At 50.9% G+C, this 25,821-nt stretch overlaps 1 protein-coding gene across 1 annotated transcript in view; it reads left to right on the forward strand.

Moving 5' to 3' along the window:
- The window catches only part of ST3GAL2 (ST3 beta-galactoside alpha-2,3-sialyltransferase 2), a 43,778-nt gene that overhangs the window by 14,019 nt on the left and 3,938 nt on the right, over positions 1–25,821 (forward strand). Inside the window, exons 2-3 of the mRNA XM_082676873.1 lie at positions 18,570–19,962; positions 22,309–22,502. Of these exons, the coding sequence (XP_082532999.1) occupies positions 19,624–19,962; positions 22,309–22,502 (533 nt within the window). The 5' untranslated portion in view covers positions 18,570–19,623. The remainder of the gene's footprint in view (positions 1–18,569; positions 19,963–22,308; positions 22,503–25,821) is intronic.

Genomic DNA, 25,821 nt, shown 5'->3' on the forward strand with positions numbered 1-25,821 from the left:
GCTCCTTCCCGAGGTCGCCCAGGGAATTGGCACCTACATGACTGTACCTATAACAGTGTCACCTTATTTATTTTAAGTAAGCCTTGTAACAGGGCCCCATCTCTTTTTTTCTTTCTTTTTTTTTTTTTTTTGCGGTACGCAGGCCTCTCACTGTTGTGGTCTCTCCCGTTGTGGAGCACAGGCACCGGACGCGCAGGCTCAGCGGCCATGGCTCACGGGCCCAGCTGCTCCGTGGCATGTGAGATCTTCCCAGACTGGGGCACGAACCCATGTCCCCTGCATCGGCAGGTGGACTCTCAACCACTGCACCACCAGGGAAGCCCGCCCCATCTCTTGACACAGCACTCAGGCCCCAGCTTAGCCCACAAGCTACCGTAAAGGGTTGGTGGTTCTCCAGCATCTGATCTTGGCAGGAATTATACAAGTCTCACCACCAGCCTCCCTCTTCCCACTGGGCCACAAGAATAGAAACTGATAAGTTGGCCTGGTTGATGGAAGTTTTCGGGTGGGTTGGGGGGAAAGAGTGTTCTGGTTTAAAAAAAAAAAAAAGTAAAAAGAACACTTTGAAGTCATCTAATCTTGATGAAAGAAGGAGCTAAGCGCCTGACCTCAAAGTGGAGTTTCCAGCCTGCAGCCCCACTTCAGCATCCTGCCTGGCATGTAAGTGGTGCCCAGGACGGTGTCCACGCCCCAAACGGCTGCCTGCTGGCACGCAAGGTGCTCCCATTTCATAACCAGTGTTCAGATGAAGCAGCAAAAAAATCAGAAGAACCGCCGCCTGATAAGGAAATGTGGGGGCAGGGAGGATAGAGTAAGGGAGGTTGTCTGCCGACAGTTACAGCCCACTGTTGCTACCCTGCCGAGGTTGGAGCCCTTTAGAGAAATTCGCCCCAGACAAAGTAGGCCTCTGTGCCTGCAGCCTGGACTGTCACCTTCATGATATTGCCTGGTCCCAGAGGCTCTGGCAGACTTCCCACCTGGGTGGCTTGGCTGGGCCATGAGGATTGAAGAGTTCCAGCCATAGGTTATACCAGACCAGGGGAAGAGGTTTGCACAGTCCTGGCACTGAGGACACAGAGCCCTGTTCTCACTTGCACCTTCAAGTGTGACGCTGGCCCTAGTGGAGTGAGTGTGTGCCCCTGACTTCCGCCCCGGGTTGGGGGACGGAAGAACCCCAGAACGGGGGCTGCTGTGCTCCCAGAAGCACTGTTTCTGGACCTTCGCATCCCAGGAGCTCTGCCAGCCTTGTCAGGGGCCAGAGCTTGCCTTGTGTATCAGAGCTTTGGGCCAGGTCCATCCCAGTATGCCCCCCAGGAAGGGCTGGTGTCTGCCCCCTGGTTGCTGAGGGCCTGGAGTCCTACTGGGTCGTGCACATACAATGACTACACAGACACCGGTCCTGCAGCCCTCCTTTCCAGCGAAGCATCAGTCACCCTGCTTCCCGGGCCCCTTTCCTGCAGGGTCACAGTGCTGGCCACTTAGGTTATGACCTCTTCCCCGGCATTCTCTGCCCCATCCCCCCATCCCACAGAGGATATGAGGATAGATGCCAGAGTTTTAAGTTGAATCCTTCAACTCTGGGCCTGGGCCAAGGCCTGGCTGGAGTTGTGAGCCACAGAGACTATGGCCTGGAAGATTCTAGAGGCACAGCTTCTCCCTTCCCTAGGTGTGTCCTGGCAGGACTTGTATAGACCCTAGCTCAGCCCTTCCCCATCAGCTTTCTTCAGGTGGCCAACCTTCCAGTGCTTACAGTATAGGGAGGAGGACCCTATCCAGAGCCCCGTGCCACAGTGCAGTGCAGGCTTGGGAAGGGGCGAGCCAGGGCAGTGGTGGAAAACAGAAGCACCAGTCCTGCCGCTTCCCCAGTGGTGAGGGCGAGAGTGATCAGATTCAGGATTTCTTGGGGTTGCTGTCTAAGAGGGCTGGTTGGGAGTTAGACAGGGAATGCCCTGCCTCTCTCTGCCATGTGTATGAATCTGCTCTTTTAGGAGAACATTTGCCCTTTGCCCCCAGCCCCTGGAGCTTCCTCTCAGTCTGCATGCCCTTGCCTGGGAGTATTCCAGGAAGATGTCTGGGTGTATGGAAGAGGTTTTCACAGGCTTGTCCCCTGCCACGTGGGTGTATGGGTTGGGGAGAAGGGGGTTGAAGGTTACCCGGAGAAACCATTTACTCCTTTCTTTTCACCCATTTCTGGCGGGGACAATGGAATGCAATGAGACTCTCTTTTAAACCTTCTATCTATCAAACCTACACTAGTCCTCCCACCCCAGGGTAGAGGGTGTGTGCGTTTGAGGGAGCCAACATTGCGGAGGATTGGAGTAACCCGTGTTTCTGAGGAAGGAGGACTCCCATTGATGAGCGTGAGTTGGACAGGAAGCATGATCCTTCTCCCCAAGGGGTCTGTAAGTTGAGGATTGACTCACCTCGTCCTTCTTGAAGCCCTCGGCTCTGCCCTCCACTCGTGTTCTAGCTGGTGGGTATTGCTCTGGTTATGCCCCTCTGAAGGCCTCTGGGATATGCTGTCACCAGCTCCCTCCTCTTTAGAGGGAGAGGCTGACAGCTGGGACCTGGGTTGCTGGTCTCTGGAGTCAGCTACCCTTGGCATACCCTTGGAAGGGCAGCTCTCCTAGGGGAAGCCTGGCCGGCAAAACCAAGGAGCCCTGGGTGGCGGGCAGACTAGAGGGGCTGGTGGGGCATCCTCAAAACAGAGGAGTCCCATTGCTCTGCTCCTCGACAGAGCAGGAACTGCAAGGCGGGAGAGAGAAGAGCTTTGCTAAGGGGTCAGTGATGCGGCTATACAAGGAGGTAGGGGCCTGGGGCTCTTCCCATGGTGTCTGCCACTCCCTGGTGCGATAAATATTTGCTGAATGAACACATCCTTTGCTTTTCTCTTGAGATTCGAAGCATCCCCTAGGTATCCTGACAAGGTGCAGAAGGAAAAGGAGGGCCCGGTAGCTTTTCTGTGGCTCTTCATTACATCTCTGTTGTGACTGAGATCTGAATCTTAAACCATGAAGAATAGCCAAGCCTCCCACGCTTTGAAAACCTTATCTTTAGAGGAAATCAGAGCAGACTGTAAGCACCATGGTCTCCTGACCCTGAGTGTGGGTGGGCTAGTCAAGTTTAATTGCCTTGGAAGGGAGAGTTGGGCAATAAGGTCTAGACGTCAGCTTCTCCAGACTCCTCTCTGACTTGCCCTAGGCCACCATTTAATTCATCCTGCTCCCTGCTTCCTCCAGAAGTCCTCAAAGCAGCTTAGATTTCTTTCCCAGTCTCCTCCCTTCAGGATCTTTCGCCTGTCTCCTGCCTCTCTCTCTCTCTCTTTTTTTTGGGGGGCTCGAGCTGGGAATCTTAAGCCCTGGACTGCCAGGGAGGTCCATCTCCTGCTTCTATTAATGTCAGAGGCTTTCAGCCCTGTAGAGGAACCCCCTTATAAACTTTGTCTCTTCTAGAATCTTTTTTTTTTTCAGGACCAAGAACAGGTTTATTCAGATCCATGGTCGGTTACAAGTTTGGTCTGATTACTGGTCACAGGCCCCAAATGCCACTATTTTGAGTTTTCATCAAAATACAAAGCCCAATACTTACAGTTTGAAAACTTAAAAAATTTGACACCAAAGACTAAGGCTTTTAAAAATCTCGGTTGAAAAGTTCTCCCGGGTGCGTTATCTGTAGAATGAAACGCGTGTGAGAGGCTGTGTGTCTCTTCTAGAATCTTGCTGCCAACTTGTGTCTAGAGAGTCACGGAGGTGGCCAAGTGTGGGATGGACCTCAGTGAGCTGTTTAGAACCAGCTCAGGGCAGGCCTCTGTTCTGTGTAGTGTGACGAAGCCAGGGAACAGGTGAGTCAGGCTCCGTGACCCACAAGCTCTGCCACAGGATGGACACAGCATTGCCCGCTGTGCAGCCTGGGGGTGGGGGTCATTGGGGCAGAGCTGGCTCTGAGACTTCAGGTCTACGCTGCCCACTCCACCTCCCTGGAAGCTGCCATAATGGGGGGTCGATGGGGTGGGCAGGCAGTGCCTGTGGTTAGGCAGGGAAGGAAGCTCTGGAGCAAGACCCTGGCGGTGCTGGCCTGGGGAATCCGGGCCTGGAGTGGGGCTGAGGGTGCTGAGGAACCGGTGTTGCCTATTCGGGGTCACGGGCCTGCAGCCCAGAAAGCTGGCCAGGCTGGGTCTGGGACTAACCAAACCGTGTCCCTCCACCTGCCCACCCCAGGAGCACAGGCACTGAGGCTGGGAGCTTTCTGGCTCTTGTCCTTCCAGAAACCCTCCAAAGTAGATGGTACTCCCATTTTACAGATCGGGGCATGGATCAGAGGGGCTAAATGGTTGATAGCTGACAAGCGGCAAAGCCAAAATGTGAAGCCAAGTGTTTCTAGGTGCCTCCTTCATTTCGGGAGGCTTGACTGGAAAGGGACTTTGAGCTGCGGTGTATGGTTGTGAGATCTGACAAGTCCTAGCGAAGGAGGACTTAGCCAGCAGCCTGCGGTGCTTAGGGGAGCCACCAGAGAGAGTACTGTCCCTGGCAGCCCTGGTGTGTCTCTGCTGACAGAAGCTTAAGAGCAGTCCACTTCAACTGTTCCCACTGTCCCGGCAGCTTCTCTAGCTTTTGCACACTCACTCTTCTCATTGCCTCCGATTTGTGAAAGCTGGTTTGTACCTGAGGCCTCGTGTTTCTTGGTGGTCCACGAGAAGTTAGAGAAAGCTTTCACTTCTAGAATGTCAAAGCTGAAAGAGTGGGGGCTGATTATAATGACCACTTCCATCTGCATATTTATACAGTGATTTCTGAAAGTGGCTTCAAAACATTTTTTCATTACCATTTATTTCTTCTGCTTATTTTTTATTATTGTTTACTTTTTAAAATTTATATGTATTTTTTATTTTGGCCATGCCGTGCGGCTTGAGGGATCTCAGTTCCCCAACCAGGGATTGAGCCTGGGCCACGGCAGTGATAGCTCCGAATCCTAACCAGTGGACCACCAGGGAACTCCCCTCTTCTGCTTCTTATAACCCTGGGGTTATGTAGAGAGGTGATATTCAGTTGGACAAAATTTTTTAAAATTTTTATTTTATATTGGAGTGTAGTTGATTTACAGTGCTGTGTTAGTTTCAGGTATAGAGCAAAGTGATTCAGTTATACATATACATGTATCTATTCTTTTTCAGATTCTTTTCCCATATTATCACGTAGTATTGAGTAGAGTTCCCTGTGCTATACAGTAGGTCCTTGTTGATTATCTGTTTTATATATAGTAGTGTGTATATGTTAATCCCAACTTCCTAAATTATCCCTCCCCCCCATGGACAAATATTTTTTGATGCCTGCTATATGAAGGCCAATGCTAGATAGTGAATTAAATAACATGGTGTCTGTACACTTAGAGCTTAAGTGAAGGAGACAAACATGTCTGTGTCTTTTTTTTTTTTTTTTTTTTTTTTTTGCGGTACGTGGGCCTCTCACTGTTGTGGCCTCTCCCGCTGCGGAGCCCAGCCTCCGGACGCGCAGGCTCAGTGGCCATGGCTCACGAGCCCAGCCGCTTCGCGGCATGTGGGAGCTTCCTGGGCCAAGGCACGAACCCGTGTCCCCTGCATTGGCAGGCAGACTCTCAACCACTGTGCCACCAGGGAAGCCCTGTCTGTGTCTTTTTGGGTTTCGTGTAGGATATTAATAAATATGGGCCAGATTTGGCCTGTGGTCCAAATTAGCTCATAACCCCTGGAGGGTAGGACACGGTGAGAGATGAGGCTTCGGAGGGTGGCCTGGTTTGGGGATCTCTCGATGCTGTGTGAAGGAGCCTGACCTTGGCCCCATGACTGAGAGAGCTGCATCTCCATCTCATAAGCTTTTGAACGCAGGAAGGTGATGAGTTTGTTAAGTCCGAAATGCCACATGGCTAAAGAGGCAATGGAGAATATAATCTAGAATCTAGGGTAGAAGGGCAGGCTCTTGATTTGGAGGGGGATGGGGCACCGTAGAGAGGCAAAGGAGAAAAAGGACTGAGGGCCGAACCTTCAGAATCCATTAGCAGCTGAAAGAAACAAGCAAGGAAGGGTCTGAGCCAAGAAAGCTGATTGTGATGGCTTGGAAGTCAAAGTGGTGGTCAGCAGGAACAAGCAGGAGATAATCAGAGAGGAAGAGGCTGGAGGTGGGATAGCCTTCCTCTGATGGTCCAAGAACCTTGGCCTGGAAAGAAAGAGTGGCTAGCTGCCTGGTGATAGCCTGGACTCGAATGTGGCTCCTGAGTTCACTGCTGTTCTGATGTAATTGAAACTAAAGGCTGGGCCTGCTGCAGGTGGGCTGGGGACTTGAAGAGAGTCAGATGGACCTTTTATCAAGAGTGTCCATGTGGCCAGTATGCATGTTTCCCCAGCCAGGTGCAACACTGGGAAATGCTCAAGTGGTGTGGAAGAGGGGCTGAAGGCAGGGCTGGCCTTCCTCAGTGAAGGCCTGGTCAGACCACATCTGAAAGATCCTATTTGCGTGTCTGCCCGCCCCTGCCTCCATCCCATGGTGGACTGGAATGAAGATGGGGTGGGGATGGGAGAGCAGTTTTAATTGGAACTTTTGATCAGCTTACCCCAGGCTGTCTCAGTCGACTTCGCCCAGTGTATTGGCTGGAGTTCTGTGAATCTCGTTAGAGATGGTTTGATATACCTTCTCAGGAGACTGATATTGGCAGGGATTCCCAGTTCCTTGGTACAAATAGTTTAATCCAACTCATCCAGTCAAGATGGCACTGTAAATTTATACTCTAAACACATGGCAGTAATACATAAAAAGACAAAATGGGGCTTCCCTGGTGGCGCAGTGGTTGAGAATCTGCCTGCTAATGCAAGGGACACGGGTTCGAGCCCTGGTCCGGGAAGATCCCACATGCCTCGGAGCAACTAGGCCCATGAGCCACAACTACTGAGCCTGCGCGTCTGGAGCCTGTGCTCCGCAACGAGAGGCCGTGACAGTGAGAGGCCCGCGCACTGCGATGAAGAGTGGCCCCTGCTTGCCCCAACATCTAAATAAATAAATAAATAAATAAAAGAAAAAATGCTGAAAACATAGTCATGTATTCCCCCTCCCTCCCCACACAAAATAAACATCCCTGTGATGAGAAATAGAGCAAGAACACACAGGGGAGAGCAGGGCAGAAGCTGCAGGCCTCCTGGTCTCTGAGACTGGATGCAGGCAGAAGTGGCTAGAAATCTGGGGTAACAGAGCTATGGAGTGCTCAACACAAAGCATGGAATTAGAGCTGGTCCACTGCTCGAACCCAGGGGCTGGGAAAACAGTTGCTGTCACCCATTCCCTGGGGCTATGGCTTATCATGAAGATGCTTACCTACAGGGACAGAACATTAGAGCCTGGACCTAAGCTGAGCTGGTACTACAAGATATGATTCTAGACCAGGAGACCCAAAGGACCTGGGGAGGCAAAGGTGAAAACCCCCAGATAGGGGAGGGATGAGCTTATATATTCAGAAACATGTGAGGAAAACTAATATGAAGAAAGAACAAAAGCAAAGAAAAAGTTACCCCAGAAGAAATGAAAATAACAGAGTAATCAGAAAATATCTTTAATAGAAATAGGTTAAGGATCCTCAAAGAGATTAGGGAAACAGGAGATTCATTAAAGAAAAGAAAGGGAAATTGTAAAAGAAACAAGAATATGTGAATATGAAAATTTTAAATTAAAAATTCTAGCAGCAAAAAATCGTGTAATTAGAATTTGAAACAATGGATAGCTGTAGCCTGGACATATAGAACTCATGAATTGGAAGCTAATGCTGAGGAATTAATCTAGAATGCAGCATAGACATGGAGGACACGTGACAGGCTTTAGCACAAGTCTAGTAGGAATTCCAGATATGAGTCAAGGAAATGGCAAAAAAATATTTGAAGTGATAATGGCTGAGAATTCTAGAATTGAAGAAACAGCACGAATACCAAACAAAATAAATACCTAGATATAGTGAAACTGCAGATAAGAATAAAGGGAAAATATGGGAATTCCCTGGTGGTCCAGTGGTTAGGACTCTGTGCTTCCACTGCAGGGGGCACGGGTTTGATCCCTGGTCAGGGAGCTAAGATCCTATATGCCGCGTGACGCAGCCAAAAGAAAAGAAAAGAATAAAGGGAAAATATTTAAAACTACCAGAGAAATAACAGAATTCAGAGAAACAACGAGACCGACAGACAACATTTCATCAACATTAGATGCCAGATATGATAGAGGACTCTCTTAGGGAAACTAGAATTCTATATCCAGTTATCATTCAAGAATGAGGTGAAATAAAGATATTTTTGGATATGCTAAGACAGTTTTATCTATAGATCCTGGCTAAAAGAACTGCTAAAGGTACACTTCAGTAAGAAGAAATCTCGGGGGAAGGAGGAGGTTGCTAGCACCAGCATTGAGTGCAGAAATTGAAACAGTATGTTGGTAAATTTAACTATAGACAGTATATCTGGATGCTTAAGTCACTCAAAGTGACTTAAACTCTAGAAAGTATTTAATTAGCTTATAATGAGAAGTGTGGAGGTAGGGAGTGCCAGGGTTGGGGCAGTGGTCTAATACTGACATGAAGAACCCTGGATCATTCCATTGTGCTGCTGTGCCATCTTAAGGGTATAAGATCTTTCTTCTCATGGTTGTGAGGTGGCTGCTGCTGCTCTAGGTAACATATCATCACCCTATAGCTTCCCAAGCAGGAAGGCAGGGAGATGCTAAGAGAAAGGAAGCTTTCTAATGTGCCTCTTTTTTGGGAAGGAGAATCTGTCCAAGAAGCCCCCAGCAGACATCTCCTTATGTCTCATTGGCCCGAGCTGGTTCGTTCTTACACCAATTCCTGGTAAAAGGGAACAGGCTTACTGTGGTTGGCTTTGACCAGGCTTGCCTCATCTCCTGGGACTGGGTTCTTTGCTACCTGAGCAAAATCAGGATTCTGTTGGCAGGAAAGAAGGGGGAGTGGCTGCTGGTAGGCAACCAACAACAATGTCTGCCACAGATAGCAAAACACACAAACAGAAATCCAGTGTCTAGTTTGTTTTTTAATTTTACAAAAGGAAAACTAAAATTGTTCACCACATTATCAAGGAAGAATAAGGTAAAGTAAGGAAGGGAATTTCATTGTTAAATCACATCAAGTTTCTGCCTTGTTAAACAGAATAGTACTGCTGAAAACGGTAGACCTCATTAGGACAATGTATATATGCTAACAATTTAAGATAACCACTAAAAGAAGAGGAATATAATTTCCAAGCCAGGAGGAAAAAAAGTGGTGGGAGTAGGGGTAGTGTGTCAGTCCAACAAGTCAGGAAAAGAAAAAAGAACTAAAGGAAAACTAGTGAAGAGAAAACAAAGGTAGTAACATGAGTCCAAATATCTAAGGGTAAAGGGTTATACTCATGTGTTAAAGAGAAAAAAAACTACCAGATTGGATAAAATGCAAATAAGAAGTGGTCTGGAGCCTGGAGAGACTGGTCAGTGGACACAGGGGCTTAACAGGAACCGCCCTGGCCTTCATCATACAGGTGGTTCTGTTCTTTTTTTCTTTTTTTTTTCTTTTTTTGCGGTACGCGGGCCTCTCACAGCCGTGGCCTGTCCCGCTGCGGAGCACAGGCTCCGGACGCGCAGGCTCAGCGGCCATGGCTCACGGGCCCAGCCGCTCCGCGGCATGTGGGATCTTCCCGGACCGGGGCACGAACCCATGTCCCCCGCATCGGCAGGCGGACTCCCAACCACCGTGCCACCAAGGAAGCCCGGTTCTGTTCTTTAAATAACTTTCTATTTATTCCTCGCCCCATCTCCCTGCCTCTCCTCAACAGTTTCTGTCTGGCTTTGCCTTGCTACTGAGACGGTCGGTATTGTTTTTCTGGATCGCTCCCTGCCTACTGTAGATATGTATAACAAATTCCTGGACGCCTCCCCCGCACCCAACACCAACAAATCACACTGGGACTCCTGTAAGGGGCAGGTGTGGTGCAGAGCTGGGACCCCACATCCCAGCTGTCCCCCTGCCCCACCCTCTCCCCGTGCCTTAGAGCCCAGCATTCCTCCCCTTAGAGCCTGTTTCTTAGGGTGCAACATCGATCCGCTTGCGATGAAGACTGATGGCTTATTCCGCTGGGACTTATTTGAAAGTTAGCCAGAGTGATGATCATAGGCTGGAAGAAATGTTAGCTCTTGCTTTCTGGTTTCCTGGCTGCCAACTCAGGACAGCGTCAGAAGTTCTGGAGCTGAGATCTCAGACTCGACATCAAGGCAAAGTGAGGTGTCCTGCAGGAAGACACTGCCAGAGGGGTTGTAACTGGGGAGCGAGGAGGCCTGAGTCACTAGGATAACTGAGGGGTGTGTGCCAGAGGGTGGTGCCAGCATGTTGCAATGTGCTGACTTCAGTCAGCCAAGCATGCAGAGGTGAAGCAACCAGTTCTCAGACACATCAAGGATGTGCCTCTCTGGGCTTCAGTTGAGTGTGAGGGAGGGGCTGTCAGGTCTCTTCTTCCAGATAATGACTGACACCCCAGGGCATCTTCTGCTGGTGTCAGCTATTGCCACACCAGCAAGCAGGGAGTTTGCTGGGTTACTAGGTTGGCAAGGTTCTGGGACACAGGGAACCCTTTGATGGTTGTGTCCCAGTTAGTGGGAAAAGCCTCTCTGGAAGGCAGTGGGAGCTTTTGGAAGGAGCACTGGCCTTGGAGCCATCAGACCTGGAATGATATTAAAGCTCTGTCACTTATCGCCTGGCTGACCTGTTTCAGCTGTCTTGGGACTTTTGTGAATACCAAATGAGAGGCTATGCCTGCAAATGCTTAGAAACTCATAAAACACCATGCAATGTGGGTACAATCTGTGGTTTGATGCCTTTACATTGAGACTCTGGGACACATCCTTAGGCTTTGTGTCAGTGGGAGGAAAGAGGGTGCTTTATCAGCGTCTTGGGCTGGGATTTTTTTCTTTCTCTCCACCCCCTCCAGATTCAAGCAGTCTCCCTCCCCCCATCCTCTGCTCTTTATTTTGACGTTTCTTTTCTCTGCCTGCCAAGAAGATTGTGTTCAGCTGCGCTGGTCTGAGGCTGTGCTATATCCTGTGCTTCATTAGGTTAATTTGATGGGTTGTCTCCTGGGAACTGACCAGAGACTGGTTCTAAAACCATGCTAGCCTCCAAAACCCAGTTCCGTCCATTCTCCTTTGGGGCAAGCTTTGCTGCTCAATCCCATACGCCTGCTTTTCCTTTCTTCCACCTGCAGGCTGGCCAGGGCCTCCTTTGGTTTCCCTTGTTTCCTTGTATTAGCATAGTTGTTCAAGCATGCATCCCCTGATTGGTAGAAGGCTCTAGGGAAGACCATCCGTTCTCCAAGGCTACCCCTGACCTTCTGGATTCTGCTCTCCAGTTCCTCTGTTCAGCCTCAGCATTTTGAGCTCGGCCAGCCATTCAGGGGGTATTTATTGTTAAGTGGTCTCACCAAATTTGCTAAATTTGTAACCACAAACCTCTCAGAAGACACTAGTATTGCCTTGCCTCCCACTAAATTTACCTCGTTACTCTCCTTCTCTCTTAGAGGACTGTTTCACATCTGATCTCTGTAAATCTCCAACCCCAGCAATAAAGATGCATCCCTCCCTGTGCCTGTGCCCATTCTCTGCTTCACCTCCTGCTAGGCAGGTCAACCCTTTCCGTGCGGGCACTGGCTCCCCCCACCCTCTGCCCCGTTCTTGCTGCTCAGGAACTCTGCGCTGTTTCTTTTTTATTTATCTATTTATTTATTTTGGCTGCGTTGGGTCTTTGTTGCTGTGCTTTCTCTAGTTGTGGCTTTCTATAGTTGCGGCGAGCGGGGGCTGCTGTTCCTTGCGATGCACAGGCTTCTCATTGTGGTGGCTTCTCTTGTTGCAGAGCACGGGCTCTAGGCTCGTGGGCTTCAGTAGTTGCGGCACACGGGCTCAGTAGTTGTGGCTCGCAGGCTCTAGAGTGCAGGCTCAGTAGCCGTGGCACACGGGCTTAGCTGCTCCACGGCATGTGGGATCCTCCCGGACCAGGGCTCGAACCCGTGTCCCCTGCATTGGCAGGTGGATTCTTAACCACTGTGCCACCAGGGAAGTCCCAAAGACTGTGCTTCTTAATTATCCTTTTACCTGCAGCGTTAACTTCTCCCTCTACTGAACCATCCCCACCAGTATACAAACATTCTGTAATATCTCCCTTTCTATTTTATCTCATTCCCTTTATTTAGTAACACTTTTATTGAGATATAACTCACATACCATACGGTTCAGCCATTTCAAGTGTACAAGTGAGTTGGTTTTAGTCTAGTCACATGGTTATGCAATTTGACCACAAACAATTTTAGAACATTTCATCATCCCAGAAGGAAACGCCATACCCATTCTCAGTCGCTCCCCATCTCCTCCAACCCCCAGCCCTAGGCAATCACTAACCTACTTTATGGATTTGCCTATTCTGGATATTTCATATAAATGGAATCACATCATATGTAGTCTTTTGTGTCTGGCTTCTTTCACTTAGCACCATGTTTTCAAGGTTCATCCATGTAGCACGTATCAGTGCTTCCTTTTTATGGCTGAATAAGATTCCATTGTATGGATATTTGACATTTTGTTTATTCATCAGTTGATGGAACTTTGAGTTCTTTCCACTTTGGAGCTGATATGAATAATGCTCCTATAATCGTTTGTGTACATGTTTTTATGTGGATATATATTTTCCTTTCTCTTGGGTAGACCTAGGATTAGAATTGCTGAGTCATACGGTAACTCTTTGTTTAACCTTTTAACTGCCAGACTGTTTTCCAAAGTAGTTGCACCATGTCACATTCTCACCAGCAATGTATGAGAGTTACAGTTTCTCCATATCTTCACTAATAGTTGTTATTATCTGTCTTTTTGATTATAGCCATCCTAGTGAGCGGGATGTGGTGTCTGATTGTGGTTTTGATATGTATTTCCCTGATAACTCATGGTGCTGAGCACCTTTTCACCTGCCTGTTGGCCACTTCTCATCCAGTCAGGTGTTCACCCCCTCCAAACCTCTGGATCAGCCATTGTGAAGGTTACTGCTGACAGCCTTCTCTTATCTATGCCAGGCCTTCCGTCAATAATTTCTTCTGGTCCTGTAGTTTTAAGAATGAACTGTGCTCTGATGACTCTCGGATGTATCCCTCCAGCTCTGACCTCATCCATGAGCTTCAGACATCTGTGTCCTGCTGCCTATTGCCATTTCCACCTGGACATTTAAAGGGCATCTCAAATTTAACCTGTTGTAAACAGAACTCTTGTTTTTTTTTTTCTTACCCAAACCCATTTCTTTCCTGACTTTTCTGTATGAAAGAATGGCACGCCACACACACACACCAGGTTGCTCGGGCCACAAGGCCCTGTGCCCCGGGTTCAGTCTTCCTCTCCTACCCACCACCCTCCATCTCACCCATCAGTTAAACCCTTCAGAATACATGCAGGTGCTTCTCACCACCTCCACTGCCTGGGATATTGAAGTAGCTTCTCTGTGGTCCCCTGCTAGTGTTACACAGCAGCCAGAGTAGTCCCTTAGCAAAAAATGTTTTAACCTAAAAAAAAAAAAAATTAGAATTTATAATGAAATGCATCACACATTCAGAATAGTATATATCATATAAATTCCTTAAAGACTGGGCTTCCCTGGTGGCGCAGTGGTTGAGAGTCCACCTGCCGATGCAGGGGACACGGGTTCGTGCCCCGGTCTGGGAAGATCCTACATGCCCCGGAGTGGCTGGGCCCATGAGCCGTGGCCACTGAGCCTGCGCGTCCGGAGCCTGTGCTCCGCAATGGGAGAGGCCACAACAGTGACAGGCCCGCGTACCGCAAAAAAAAAAAAAAAAAAAAATCCTTAAAGAATAAAAATTTTAAATACTCTGTTTCTACTATCTGGATTAAGGAGTAATACATTCCCCAGTACTTCTGAAGCTCCTATAGACCCTTCTTCTTGTCTCATCTACCTTCTTCCCGTCCAGGGGAATTTCCTGGATTTTACAGTGTTTCCCTGATTTTATCTGTTGTTTTATCATCTATGTATATAGAGGCCTTAAAACAATTTCTTGCTTAGCTTTGCATACTTTTGAACTTTTCATGAACTCATACTGTAAGTATTCATCCCTGACTTATCCTTTTTGTTCAACATAATAGTTTTTTGGTCATATTCATTCCTGTTTATGTCTGAAACTGGAGTTCATTCATTTTTACTGTATTACATGAATGGACCACAATTTATCCATCCTATTCTGATGGACATTTGAGTTTGCAGTTTTCAGCTATTACGCAGTGCTGCCTTGAGCATTCTCATATGTCTCTTGGTACACGTGTTCACGTGTATCTGCTTGTAGAAATACTAGCGTTTACTACATACCCACCAGGATGCCTAAAATTAAAAAGATAGCAGATATCCAGGACATGGAACAAATGGCACTCTCCTATGTTACTGGTGGAAACATAAAATGCTACAGCCACTTTGGTCAACTATTTGATAATTTCTGGTAAAGTTAAACATACTGGTGTATGTACCCTATGGTCCTGTAATTCCACTCCCAGGTATTTACCCCAGAGAAATGAGAGTATGTGTCCACAAGGTGAGTTGTACAGAAAGGTCAGGGCAGTTTTACTCATAACAACCAAAAACTAAAAACAACTCAACTGTCCAAACGTGGAAAAGAATAAACTACTGATACACACAACATGGACGAATCTCCAAAACATTGTGCTGAGCAAAAGAAGCCAGCCAGGCAGGAGTGTTTATATGAAGTTCAAGAACAAGTAAACCTAATCTCTGGTGACCGGACTCAGCAAAGTAGTATAGCAGTGAACGATGACCGGGAAGGAGCACAAGGGAACTTCCGGGGTTGTGGGGTGGTGGTGGAAATGCTCTGTATTTTATACTGGGTGCTTACACACATGGGTAAACATGCATCACGCTCTACGTTGAAAGACTTCTGCATCCTATTATATGTGAATTAAACCTCAATGAGAAAAACAGATTGTCCCAAGTAGCAGCACGATTTTGGGGGAAGATGAAACAGTGTATTGAACTAGTTGTCAGGGTTCAACTTAAGCTTTAAATCTGCTTAATAGGACAAGCAGGCTGAACTCACCAGCTTTATAATTCATTGATTCTAAATATTCAACCTTTGGCTGAGAAACCATTCATTCCCACCCAAACTAGGAGGACTACATTTTCTGAGGATGTCTTCTCACATGGGACATCACAAAGTAAATTAGCTCAGGACAAATGGGGGAACTTTCTAATCTCTCATTGTGTCCCCAGTGTTCCATCTTCTTCTGTGAGAAAGATGTTTTTTAATTTTTCTTTAAAAAGAAATACTGCTGGGATATACTTATGTCCATATTTTTTAAGTAATGCCAAATTAGCCTCCCAAGCATTGTACCAATTTATTTTCTCACCAATGGTGAGTGAGTGTTCTTGATACTCTGCATCCTCTCTAAACTCTTAGTACTGTTAGTTTTAAAAAATTTGCTCCAAGGGTCCATTTTAAAATATAAATCAGGTCATGACACATCCCTCCCCAAAACCCTCCCATCAGATTAATAATAAATCCTAATCCCTTCAAAGGCCTCTGTGTCCGGGCCCCTCGTGCCTACCTCTCTGACACCCTCCCCAGTTTTGCTGGCCTTCCTGCCATGCTTTGTTTTGTTTTTTTTTTAATTAATTTATTTATTTTGGCTGCGTTGGGTCTTCGTTGCTGCGTGCGGGCTTTCTCTAGTTGCAGCGAGCGGGAGCTACTCTTCGTTGCGGCGCGCAGGCTTCTCATTGCAGTGGCTTCTCTTGTTGCGGAGCATGGGCTCTAAGCGCGCAGGCTTCAGTAGTTGTGGCTCGCGGACTCTAGAACACAGGCTCAGTAGTTGCAGCGCACGGGCTTAGTTGCTCCGCGGCATGTGTGATCTTCCTGGACCAGGGCTCGAACCCGTGTCCCCTGCATGGGCAGGCGGATTCTTAACCACTGCGCCACTAGGGAAGCTCCTCTTGCCATGTTTTTCACAGGTCAGGCTGTTTCTTCCTTGTGTACTCTGTTCCCTCTCACAGCACCCTGTAACTTCCCTGTCATGGCACTTTGTAATCCCCTGTGCCTTGCCTTTGTATTTGCCGCTAGACCAGAAGCTCCATTAGGACAGGACGCGTGTTTACTGTCCCACACTAGCGCCCCCAGCCCTGCGCTGGCCCATTAAGTATCTGTCGAATGAATAAATAAGCCAGCACCAGCCAGGTGGCCCTGGAAGACTGGCCTGCTTCCCTCTGTGGGCACCAGAGGTGGAAGCTGATGCCCAAATGTGTGCCCTTCCCCCAACTCTTTTACATCGGGGTTTGCATGGGCTTAAAGTGAAAGATCAGAGCAGCTGTGAAAGGGAGAAATGAGAATTAGGCATTGGCAACTGGAGGGCACGGGGAGTACCCCAGAGCAAATGACGTGCATAAAAGCTCTTAACCAGGTGACTTCTGGGATTCGGGGTGCATGTCTGGGGCCTCTGACCGTTCTTGCTGCGTTCTGCCCTATGCCCTCAGTTGCCCTCAGCACACGTTCCCAGAAGCAGCCCAGCCTTGGGATTTCCAGAGCAAAGGCTTTTGCCGGTGACCCTTGTTTGGGAAGACCCTCTCTGCTCTTCCCAAACACAGTGACGAAACTGGGGCTTTTCCTCCCCTGACAAGGCAGCCGGTTACGTCAGATGCCCCCTTTGTTGAGACTGCAAGGAGTTACAGTCTTCCCCAACGTGAGAGATGTTTCCTTCAGAGCCTCCTGTGCCGGTTTCTGCCCAAGTCCGCCTTCGGGGGCCACAGTGGGCCACACACCAGGAACCAGGTCTCCCCAGCCAGGCCCCTCGCAGCATCCCTTGCTGCGAAAGTCACCACCTGAAAGTCACCACCTCCTGGGCCGCTTGCCTCATGGCTGGCTCTTCTCAGGTCACAGGATGCTGGGAGCAAGACCCTGCAAAACGGAGTTCTTTTCCTTAGATGTTGGTCATGGATATGAGCAAAGGGAGGCCTAGAAGAGACAGTGACCTGGCTTCTATTTACAGACAGCGCCACCAAAGGCTGTGCATGGAGTCCGGCATGCCAAAGGGTGCAGTAGAACCTTTGGAAGGAGCACGCCGGACCAGTGCCACTGGGTCTGTGGGTTAGAGCTGGGAGCCCCGGTGAGGCCTGTGGACGAAGCTTCACTCTTGACCCTGGGAAGCCGGCTTCTGTGTCTCTTTGCCTCTTACCCTGGAGCCTCTGGGTAGTTGAAGGAACCCATGGGCTTCTTTCTACGCCCTGGCCAGTCACAGGCTTTGGAACTGGATAGACCTGGACTCAAATCTCAGCTACACTCAGGAGGTTGTGACTAGGCAAGTTCCTTCACGTCTGTGAGCATTGTTTCCCCACCCAGAATAATGTCTCCTTATTGGAACGTGTTAGTTCTGTTCCCTGATGGCTTTGTGGTTTGGCTTGGCCCCAGAAATTGGAGCTGCCATAAATGGAGGGGGCGGCAGAGGTTCTTGAACATAAAGCCTGAGATGCCTACTGTGCAGCTGGTGGCAGCAGCCAGAGTTGCTGGAGGAGCTGGCTGGAGCTGGAGCTTTCCGAGTGCAGCTGTGAGGCCCAGGGGCCGGGTCAGCGCCAGGGCTGGCTGGACTTGGAGAGGAGCTGGTGGGGACACGCAGGCCTCTAGGATTAAGTGCTCCCCATGACATGGAGCCAGGGCCCGGGGGCTCCACTCTGAGCTTTGTCCCTGACTCTCACCCCGGCTCCCTAGCACATGGCATGGATTCAGGCTCCTTTCCTTAGGGTGGATCTCCAAAGCACCCTGCTGCCTCTTCTCCCTGCTCTTGCCCACGGCAGCACAGGGTCTCAGGCTGTCAGTAGTCCATGGCATTTATTTGGTAACCTGCAGAGGAAGGCAACTGTCCAGAGGGCTGAGTGGTGGTGGTGCTGAGCGTCCTGACACGGTCAGGTTCTCTCCCTGACACCAGAGCTGGAAGGATTGTTAGCGAATCACCCAGCTAACCCAGGAATGCTTCATCTGTAGCCCACACTACAGAGGGGAGAGGGCAAATCCCAGGGCTCAGGTCAACCGCCCCCCTCACTTTGTGGGGGGCTTCTCTACCTCTTCTCAGGGGTAGAGAACGCCCGGGCAGGGGCTCATATCTGCAGTCCCCTACGATCTTTTCTCTGGGCCATTTTCTCTTAAGTTTGCTGAAATTAACCTCATGTCACTGGAATAGGAACTTCCTAAACCTGGCTTTTCCAGCGACTTGCCCTGTGGCTCTAGGGAAATCACTTTCTGTCCTTGTTTACCTTCTGACTAATGAGTGAGGGTGGCGGGCTAATCTGGTCTTTAGAGGCCCGAGTTAAGGAGAGCAGAGTGATGCTATCTGCAGTTAGAGGGAAGAGCCCTTTCTCTTGTCCACCCTTCAGTTAAGTGGGCATCTCCTCTACTGCCAGCTCTGTCCCCTCTGGGACTTGGGGGCAGGGCTGGGGGAGAGCACGTGTGCATGTGCGATCTGTCTGCACATTATTTTTCCTTTCTGCAATTTCAGAGTCATGCTGCGGCAGCCTGGTGCCTGACGAGTGAGGGGAACCTGCCAGGGGATTACTGCTAGCTCAAGGCAGGACAGAGGCCTCAAGGGAGCGGAGATGGGCAGAGCAGCCTCCAAGCCTGGGCCAGCAGCACCAAGACGGAGGCCTGGGCCCTGGCCTGGAGCTCGGCTCACACTCGCTCGGCTGACCCTGATGGCGTTCGAAGCAACACCCTGCTGAGAAGCGGCTGTTCCCAGGCCCCAGAGGACCTCAGAGCAGGAGCTGGAGTTTGACCACCCCTACACAACTGCAGTTGGGGCTGCGACCGTCGGGGGAAGGGGCTGGCGCCTCGGATGGGAAGTAGAAGGGCAGAACCTAACGCCAGGAGGATCTTGGTCTCTGAAGAGTTTTCTGGAACCCACGGAGCTTCCTGGGTTTCTTCTCTCTGGATTGGGGCTTGGTTCCCTCTCCTCCCCTGGCAGAGGGGTTGGGCCCTGAGGGCCAACTGAGAGAGGGAAGACTCTTAAATGAAATTCAGGCTGCCTGAAGCCCACGTGCTCTCTGCTATGATTGGGGTTCAAGGGCTTCCCTGCTGCAGGGGACGAGGGGCCGCCTCGGCATCTGCTCATGAGCCACAAGGACCCCGAATGCTCCAGACTGGATCGTTTCAAGCCGCCAAAGAGGGGGACCCCCACAGCTGGCAGCCAGCAACCCCAAGGGACTAGAGGGCTGGGATGGACTGACCTCCCCCTTGCCAGGGCTCTGGGAGAAGCAGAGCCTCTGTGGCCCAGCTAGTGACGGAGAGACCCAATGAAGCCATAAGCAGGGCCAGGCGGCTCAGGGACAGGGGAGCCACTGCTGCCGACGTGCTTTCTCCTGACGCTGAGGGAGGGCGTAGTGTGGGACCTCTGCCCCTGTCCCCTCCCTGGCACTTGCCCATATGCCCTTTGCGTGTGGTGCCAGAACAAGCAGGCTACGCTGTGGCTGGCCCATCAGCGGGCTGGGAAAGGAGTGGCCACGGTGACACCTGCCTGACTGCCGGGCTGAGGCCCCAGCTCCCCGGGGCGCCGAACCATGAAGTGCTCCCTGCGGGTGTGGTTCCTCTCCGTGGCCTTCCTGCTGGTGTTCATCATGTCACTGCTGTTCACCTACTCCCACCACAGCATGGCCACCCTGCCCTACCTGGACTCGGGCGCCCTGGACGGGACCCACCGGGTGAAGCTGGTGCCCGGCTACACCGGCCTTCAGCGCCTCAGCAAGGAGGGGCCCGCCGGCAAGAGCTGTGCCTGTCGCCGCTGCATGGGCGACGCCGGCGCCTCTGAGTGGTTTGATAGCCACTTCAACAGCAACATTTCCCCGGTCTGGACCCGGGAGAACATGGACCTGCCCCCAGAGGTCCAGAGGTGGTGGATGGTGAGAAAGCTGTGGCCCTTCCTGCCTCCCCTTTGCTGCCGCCTCTCCGGTGGTCTGTCCTGCCATTTGAGAGTCACCCTTAGAGTCCCCTCTTGGATTGGGGCTGTCTATCTTCTGGCCCCCAGAGCCTTGACAAAGTGTGAGGTTCACTGGACCAGAGCCAGCTCCTAGGATCACAGATTGTGAAGGGGGAGCGAGCTGTGGCCTGGAAGGAAAGAGAACTAATATTTTCTAGTGCCTGTAGAGGCCAAACATAGACCAGAGATGCCTTGCTGGGCCAGGGAGGTGAAATAGCCAGGAGAAACAGGTTCCCCAGGGAGAAGATGGCGAGAAGTGAGCATGGCAACAGGAAGAAGGCCTGCCCTTTATAAAGGAGGCAGCAGCTCAGCTCCAGTGATTGTTGCTATGCAGGCAGTATCCTAATTTGTAAATGTTTGCTCAAAATAATTTGAAACACCATGCCACTCACTTGGTTCCTTCCAATTGCTGGAAAAGCCTTTCTTCTGGGTTGGGATAGGAAAGCATTAGCAACTCCTCTGGGGGCTAAGGGAGGTGAAGGGGAGGGGATGGGGGGACAGGTGTACCCAAGCCTCCCCATTCTTCCGGATCCTGTCACCTTGCTGCCGCTTTAGCTCCCTTCACCTTGTCCCTGTCATCTCTGGAGCGTCACTCCCTAGGCTTTGCCAGGGCCATCTGGTTGCCACACATGTCAGAGGTGGAGCAGCATCAGTACTTGACCCGGGGGGGCCTGCAGACTGCAGGCATTTCCTGCTGGGGGACTTGGGAGGCAGCTCATGGTCCCTGGTTTCCCCAGCTGGCACATGGGGAGGGTGATGACTCTCCCTTTTTCTCACAGTTAGGACAGCTGTGAGGATGAGCTCCTGCAATCAGGCTTATGAGAGCAGCTCAGAGATCCTGCTTCCCAGCCCGGACTCTCAGAGTCCCTAAGGATGGGGAGTCTACAGAGCAGGAGTCACCAGGAGCCACACACGCCCTTCACATGTCAGACTGGAGCCCTTGAAGGGTCCTGCCCGTTGCTCATAGTCACACCCTTCATTTTACAGGGAAGATCGAGGTTCAGAGAGTGCCCTGAGCTTGCCTTGGTCATAGGTCTCAGTGGTGGCCACGAAGAGCCAGAACAGGCCTCTGGGCAGGGGTGGACCAAGAGGCAGGCCAGGCCCCCTGCTCACGGGGGTGGAACTCAGGGCTGTTTAAGCCCCAGAACCACCTCTCTGCTGCTCCCCACAGCCACCCTCTTTCTCTGTGAACTTAGAAATTCTTGTCTCAGGGCTAAGCTGCTTCTCCACACTGAGTTCATGTTCTTGTGCTCAGGGGCCCTTCCTGTGCTCAGAGAAGAGGCAGAGAAGCAGGCCCACCCATCCCCTCCATGCATTCTGTCCCCTGAGCAGCTCCTGCTTAGCCGCAAACCCACAGCATTGCCGCTAGGACCACAGAACATTTTAAAGCCCTTACAGATGGTGGCCCAGGGGCCGAATCCAGCTCACTCAGTGTTCTTAAACTATTTGCATGAGTTACCATCATTTAGGACCTCTGTTTTTTCAGCTTCTCTTGAGAAACCAGAAAATCTGGTCCTTCTGGGCTGACAATCCCCCAAGGCGACAGTTGGTTGGAGCCACCCCTTTTCGATGGGAGCTCCTGTTGGCTGTAGGCCCCACCTGCCTCTTCACTCCTGCACATTACCTGCCTGGCACTATAGGCGTTTAAGTGCTGCCCTGGCCTCATTTCATGGTCTCTTGCATCACTGGTGGTGGGAGGTGCAGGGGACCGGTTTCATTCCAGCTCTTCTGACTTTGAAAGAATATCTGTGCCTCTTTGCCTTTTCCCCAGGGCTCAGGGCTCCGGATATCCTGTGGATCTTGCCTGGAGTTTCAGGCTGAGTCCCAGAGGCGCCCCCTGCAGGCTGCTTGGGAATAAGCCCCTGAAGCTCCCCGGGGCTTTCCACATTAACTGCACCTCAAAATGACTATGAGACTAAGAGCTGCCCCGAGAGGACAGCAGAGCAGGGGCCTCTCTGCTTCGTGGCACAGGCCTGCAGACCCCTGGAGAAGGTGTTGAAAAGCACCTTGACCCCCCGAGCCCAACCAGTACCTTAGAGCTACTCCCGAAAGCAGGGCCCTCCCTGGTCTGGTCTCAGTAGGGAAACTTCGCTATTGTTGAACAAGGTCCTTACTGCTCAGGGAGGATTTCCGCCCCGTGACAGCCCGGGGAGGAGGCCTGCGCCGGTTGGACACTGGAGGGTGAGGGCAGGGAGGGAGCAGGCGGGAGTTCCCTCCCCATCACACCCCTCCTGCTTTCTTCTCCCCTCCGCTCCCCTCCCCTCCCCAGATGTTGCAGCCTCAGTTCAAGTCACACAACACCAACGAGGTGCTGGAGAAGCTGTTCCAGATAGTACCAGGCGAGAACCCCTACCGTTTCCGGGACCCCCGCCGGTGCCGGCGCTGTGCTGTGGTGGGGAACTCGGGCAACCTGCGGGGCTCTGGCTACGGGCCGGATGTGGACGGGCACAACTTCATCATGAGGTAAGTCCCAGGGCGCTCAAGGCTGGACCCAGGACCGGCCTCCAGGAGGGGGCCCTGGCCTCCTTGGCCTTGTGCAGCCGCGTAGGAGCGGCCAGCTGCCAGGGGTGCTGTGACGGAGGCTCAAGTCTCTCGCTTGTGTTTGTCGGGGTGGATGAGGAGGCAGAACTGTCATTCTGAACTTTGCTTGAGGCCCGCGCTCAGCTTCCAGCTCTGACTGCCTCTGCGAAGAGCTGAAACTAGGCTCCTGGCTGATGTCTTGTGAAAACTCCCCCCAGAGGCCCTTTCACCTGCCTGGTCCCTTTTAGCAGTTGGGCCAGGAGTGTGGGCCCCAAAATAGTGTCTTGCTTAATAGCCACAGGTGATGCCTCTGGCAGACTCGCAGAGGAGGGGCGTCCTGGGCAGAAAAAGGAGCTGTCGGTGCCTGCTTTGGGCTCCCATCCCTTAACCTTTACCTCATAGCATTTCGATTGTGCAGGGGCTCATTCATTCTACAGACGTCTGTGCCCAGCGTTGAGGAACAGAGAAGGGCTGGGAGGGCACTCATTCCAGACGAAGACAGGAGCAGGGAGCCCAAGCGTGAGCAGGGACTAGAGGTAGATTTGTGACCCGGACATGGGCTGCTCATTCTGCTTCTGAACTTCCGTGTTTTCAGACTTATCTCCCTAGACTTGCGGCAGGAAATGCCACAGTGGGGATCCTTCCATCCCACTCCTTGGTGGAGGAAGAGCTCTAAGAGTAAAAATACTGAAAATGCCCAGTTTTCACTAAGCATCTCTTAGGATGAGCACTGCAGAAAGACCAGGTTTCCCAGGAGGCAGGGGGAAGGGCTTTGTCTTAGAAACTGTTGCTGTCTCCATAGCAACACCAAGGCAGCAATATGTCTCTGAGGCTTTTAACATTCCTTGCAGAACCTTTCTCATGTTGAGAATGGTTGGGGGGTGGGGGGAGAGGGGGATGCTAGGCCAAATCCAGGCATCCACAGCCACCAGCTGAGAAACACCGTCCCCATTAAGGCTTCCTCTCCAACTGCTCTGTTCCTGCTCTGTTCCTCACAGACCCCAGGGCTGTCATGGCAGAGGCAGATCCATACTGTGGCTTTGGTGACAATAGGACCAATACTGTGTGTGGAGCTGTAGCAGTCCCAGCAAACTGTTATTAATGAATGGGAAAAATACTTCTCATCCCCTCTAGGAGACAGTATTTCTGAACCCTAAAGACCAAGACATCAGAGGGGTACCCAGATGGTAGGCAGACTGGCAGTTCTAAAGAAATGGATTTGGGAGAAGAGAGGCAGGATCTTAATCCCTATTCGGGGGCCAGAGCACAGTTGGTGCTGTAGGAAAGATTCTAGGCTTCTGCTTGAAGCAGACTGGAACTGAAATGGCTGAGAACACAGACTCACTCTCTAGTTCCAAATCAGGCCACTCCTGGTTTCCCAGCCCAAAGTACCCTCCAGTCCCTCAAGGGAAGGGAACCAGAGAGGCATGAGGTACAGCACAGCGACCAGTGTGGGGGGGGAGGGGGGAGGGGCAGGCATCCTGGACACACTGTCACCACATCATGCCATCAATGGGAGATGGGCAGGAGGGAGCCAGTAGGGGAACCCCTGTGACACAGGGCCCAGCTAGGGGGTGCTGGCCACTCTATGGACAGGGAACGTTCAAACGAGCGTAAAAAAGCTGGGAGAGCGTGTGGAGGAGACTTTGCTCCCTCTCTCCCAGATCCCTGTGTCCCCAGTGGAAGCCCAGGTTACAGTCACACGCCTAGATGGTATGTTTCTGAATTGTGATCCACACAAGATAGGAATGTTCTCACAATGCGTCACAACAGAAAAGGCCAACAGGTTTTTGTTTAAAGCTGGATCACTTGTTTTTAAGATGCTCACCAAAAAAAGGGAGCTTTGATCCTGTGTTTTGCACAACTTGAAAGGAGTTAGAAGTTGTGTGTCACAGCCTGGGGGATGGGCAGGGGGGAGATTGCTCTGGGGTTCCAGGTTCTTCTAAGACAGCAGAGGAGAGACAGCCCCACATTGCACGTCAGCCCGGGACAGCTGAAGGTGGGCTCTGTCAGAACGCGGGCATCCCTCTTGGCCTTGGAGTGGAAAGGGAGACAAGAACTTAAAGTGCAGGGACAGGGTGGCTGGGACGGGCAGAATTGAGCCATCTGCCCAGGGGCCGAAGGGGTGCTTCAGCTTCTTGTCTTGGTTCCATGTCTTCTAGGGAAGAGGACAGAACAGCCAGGTGAGCTGTAAGCTGTGAAAGGCTGTCTTTTCTTTTTAAAAAAAAAAAAATTATTAAAGTAATATGTGGGGCTTCCCTGGTGGCGCAGTGGTTGAGAGTCCACCTGCCGATGCAGGGGACACAGGTTCGTGCCCCGGTCCGGGAAGATCCCACATGCCGCAGAGTGGCTGGGCCCGTGAGCCATGGCCACTGAGCCTGCGTGTCCGGAGCCTGTGGCCTGCAACGGGAGAGGCCACAACAGTGAGAGACCTGCGTACCGCAAAAAAAAAGTAATATGTCCTTGTTATTGGGGAAAAAAACCCCAGAAATGTACGCACTAAAAAGTGAATTATCCAGGACTTCCCTGGTGGCACAGTGGTTAAGAATCCGCCTGCCCATGCAGGGGATACGGGTTCGAGCCCTAGTCTGGGAAGATCCCACATGCCACGGAGCAACTAAGCCCGTGAGCCACAACTTCTGAGCCTGTGCTCTAGAGCCCACGAGCCACAACTACTGAGCCCACGTGCCACAACTACTGAAGCCCGCGCACCTAGAGCCCGTGCTCCACAACAAGAGAAGCCACCGCAGTGAGAAGCCAGCACACCGCAGCAAAGAGTAGCCCCCGCTCACCGCAACTAGAGAAAGCCTGCACGCAGCAACAAAGACCCAATGCAGCTAAAAATAAAACACATTTTTTTAATAAAAGTGAATTATCTCATTCCCTAAGAGTAACCATTGTTAAAACTTTAATACTCTTCCAGATTTTTTTCTATTCTTATACAAAAGTTAGTTTTTATTCTTCCTCCCTTCCCTCCTTACTTCATTGCTTCCTTTCTTCCTTCCCTTCTCTCTCTCTCTGCCCCCTCCTTCTATCCTTTCTTTTTTTTTTCTTTCACAAAAAATAGAATCACACTATCTAATTTTCAGTTTTCCTTTTCTGTGTTGTAATTTCCTCTGACTGCACAGGTATTCAAAAGATATGTGTTAAAAGGAAAGAAGTGAGATTCCTCACGCCACTTGGTTTTTTTCACTCAATAGCTCTTGGACGTATTTCTTACCAGCACAGGTAAATCTACTTTGTTCATTCTGGTGACTACATG

The sequence above is a fragment of the Grampus griseus genome (assembly GCF_964374135.1).
Source record: "Grampus griseus genome assembly, chromosome: 19".
Classification (NCBI taxonomy): domain Eukaryota; kingdom Metazoa; phylum Chordata; class Mammalia; order Artiodactyla; family Delphinidae; genus Grampus; species Grampus griseus.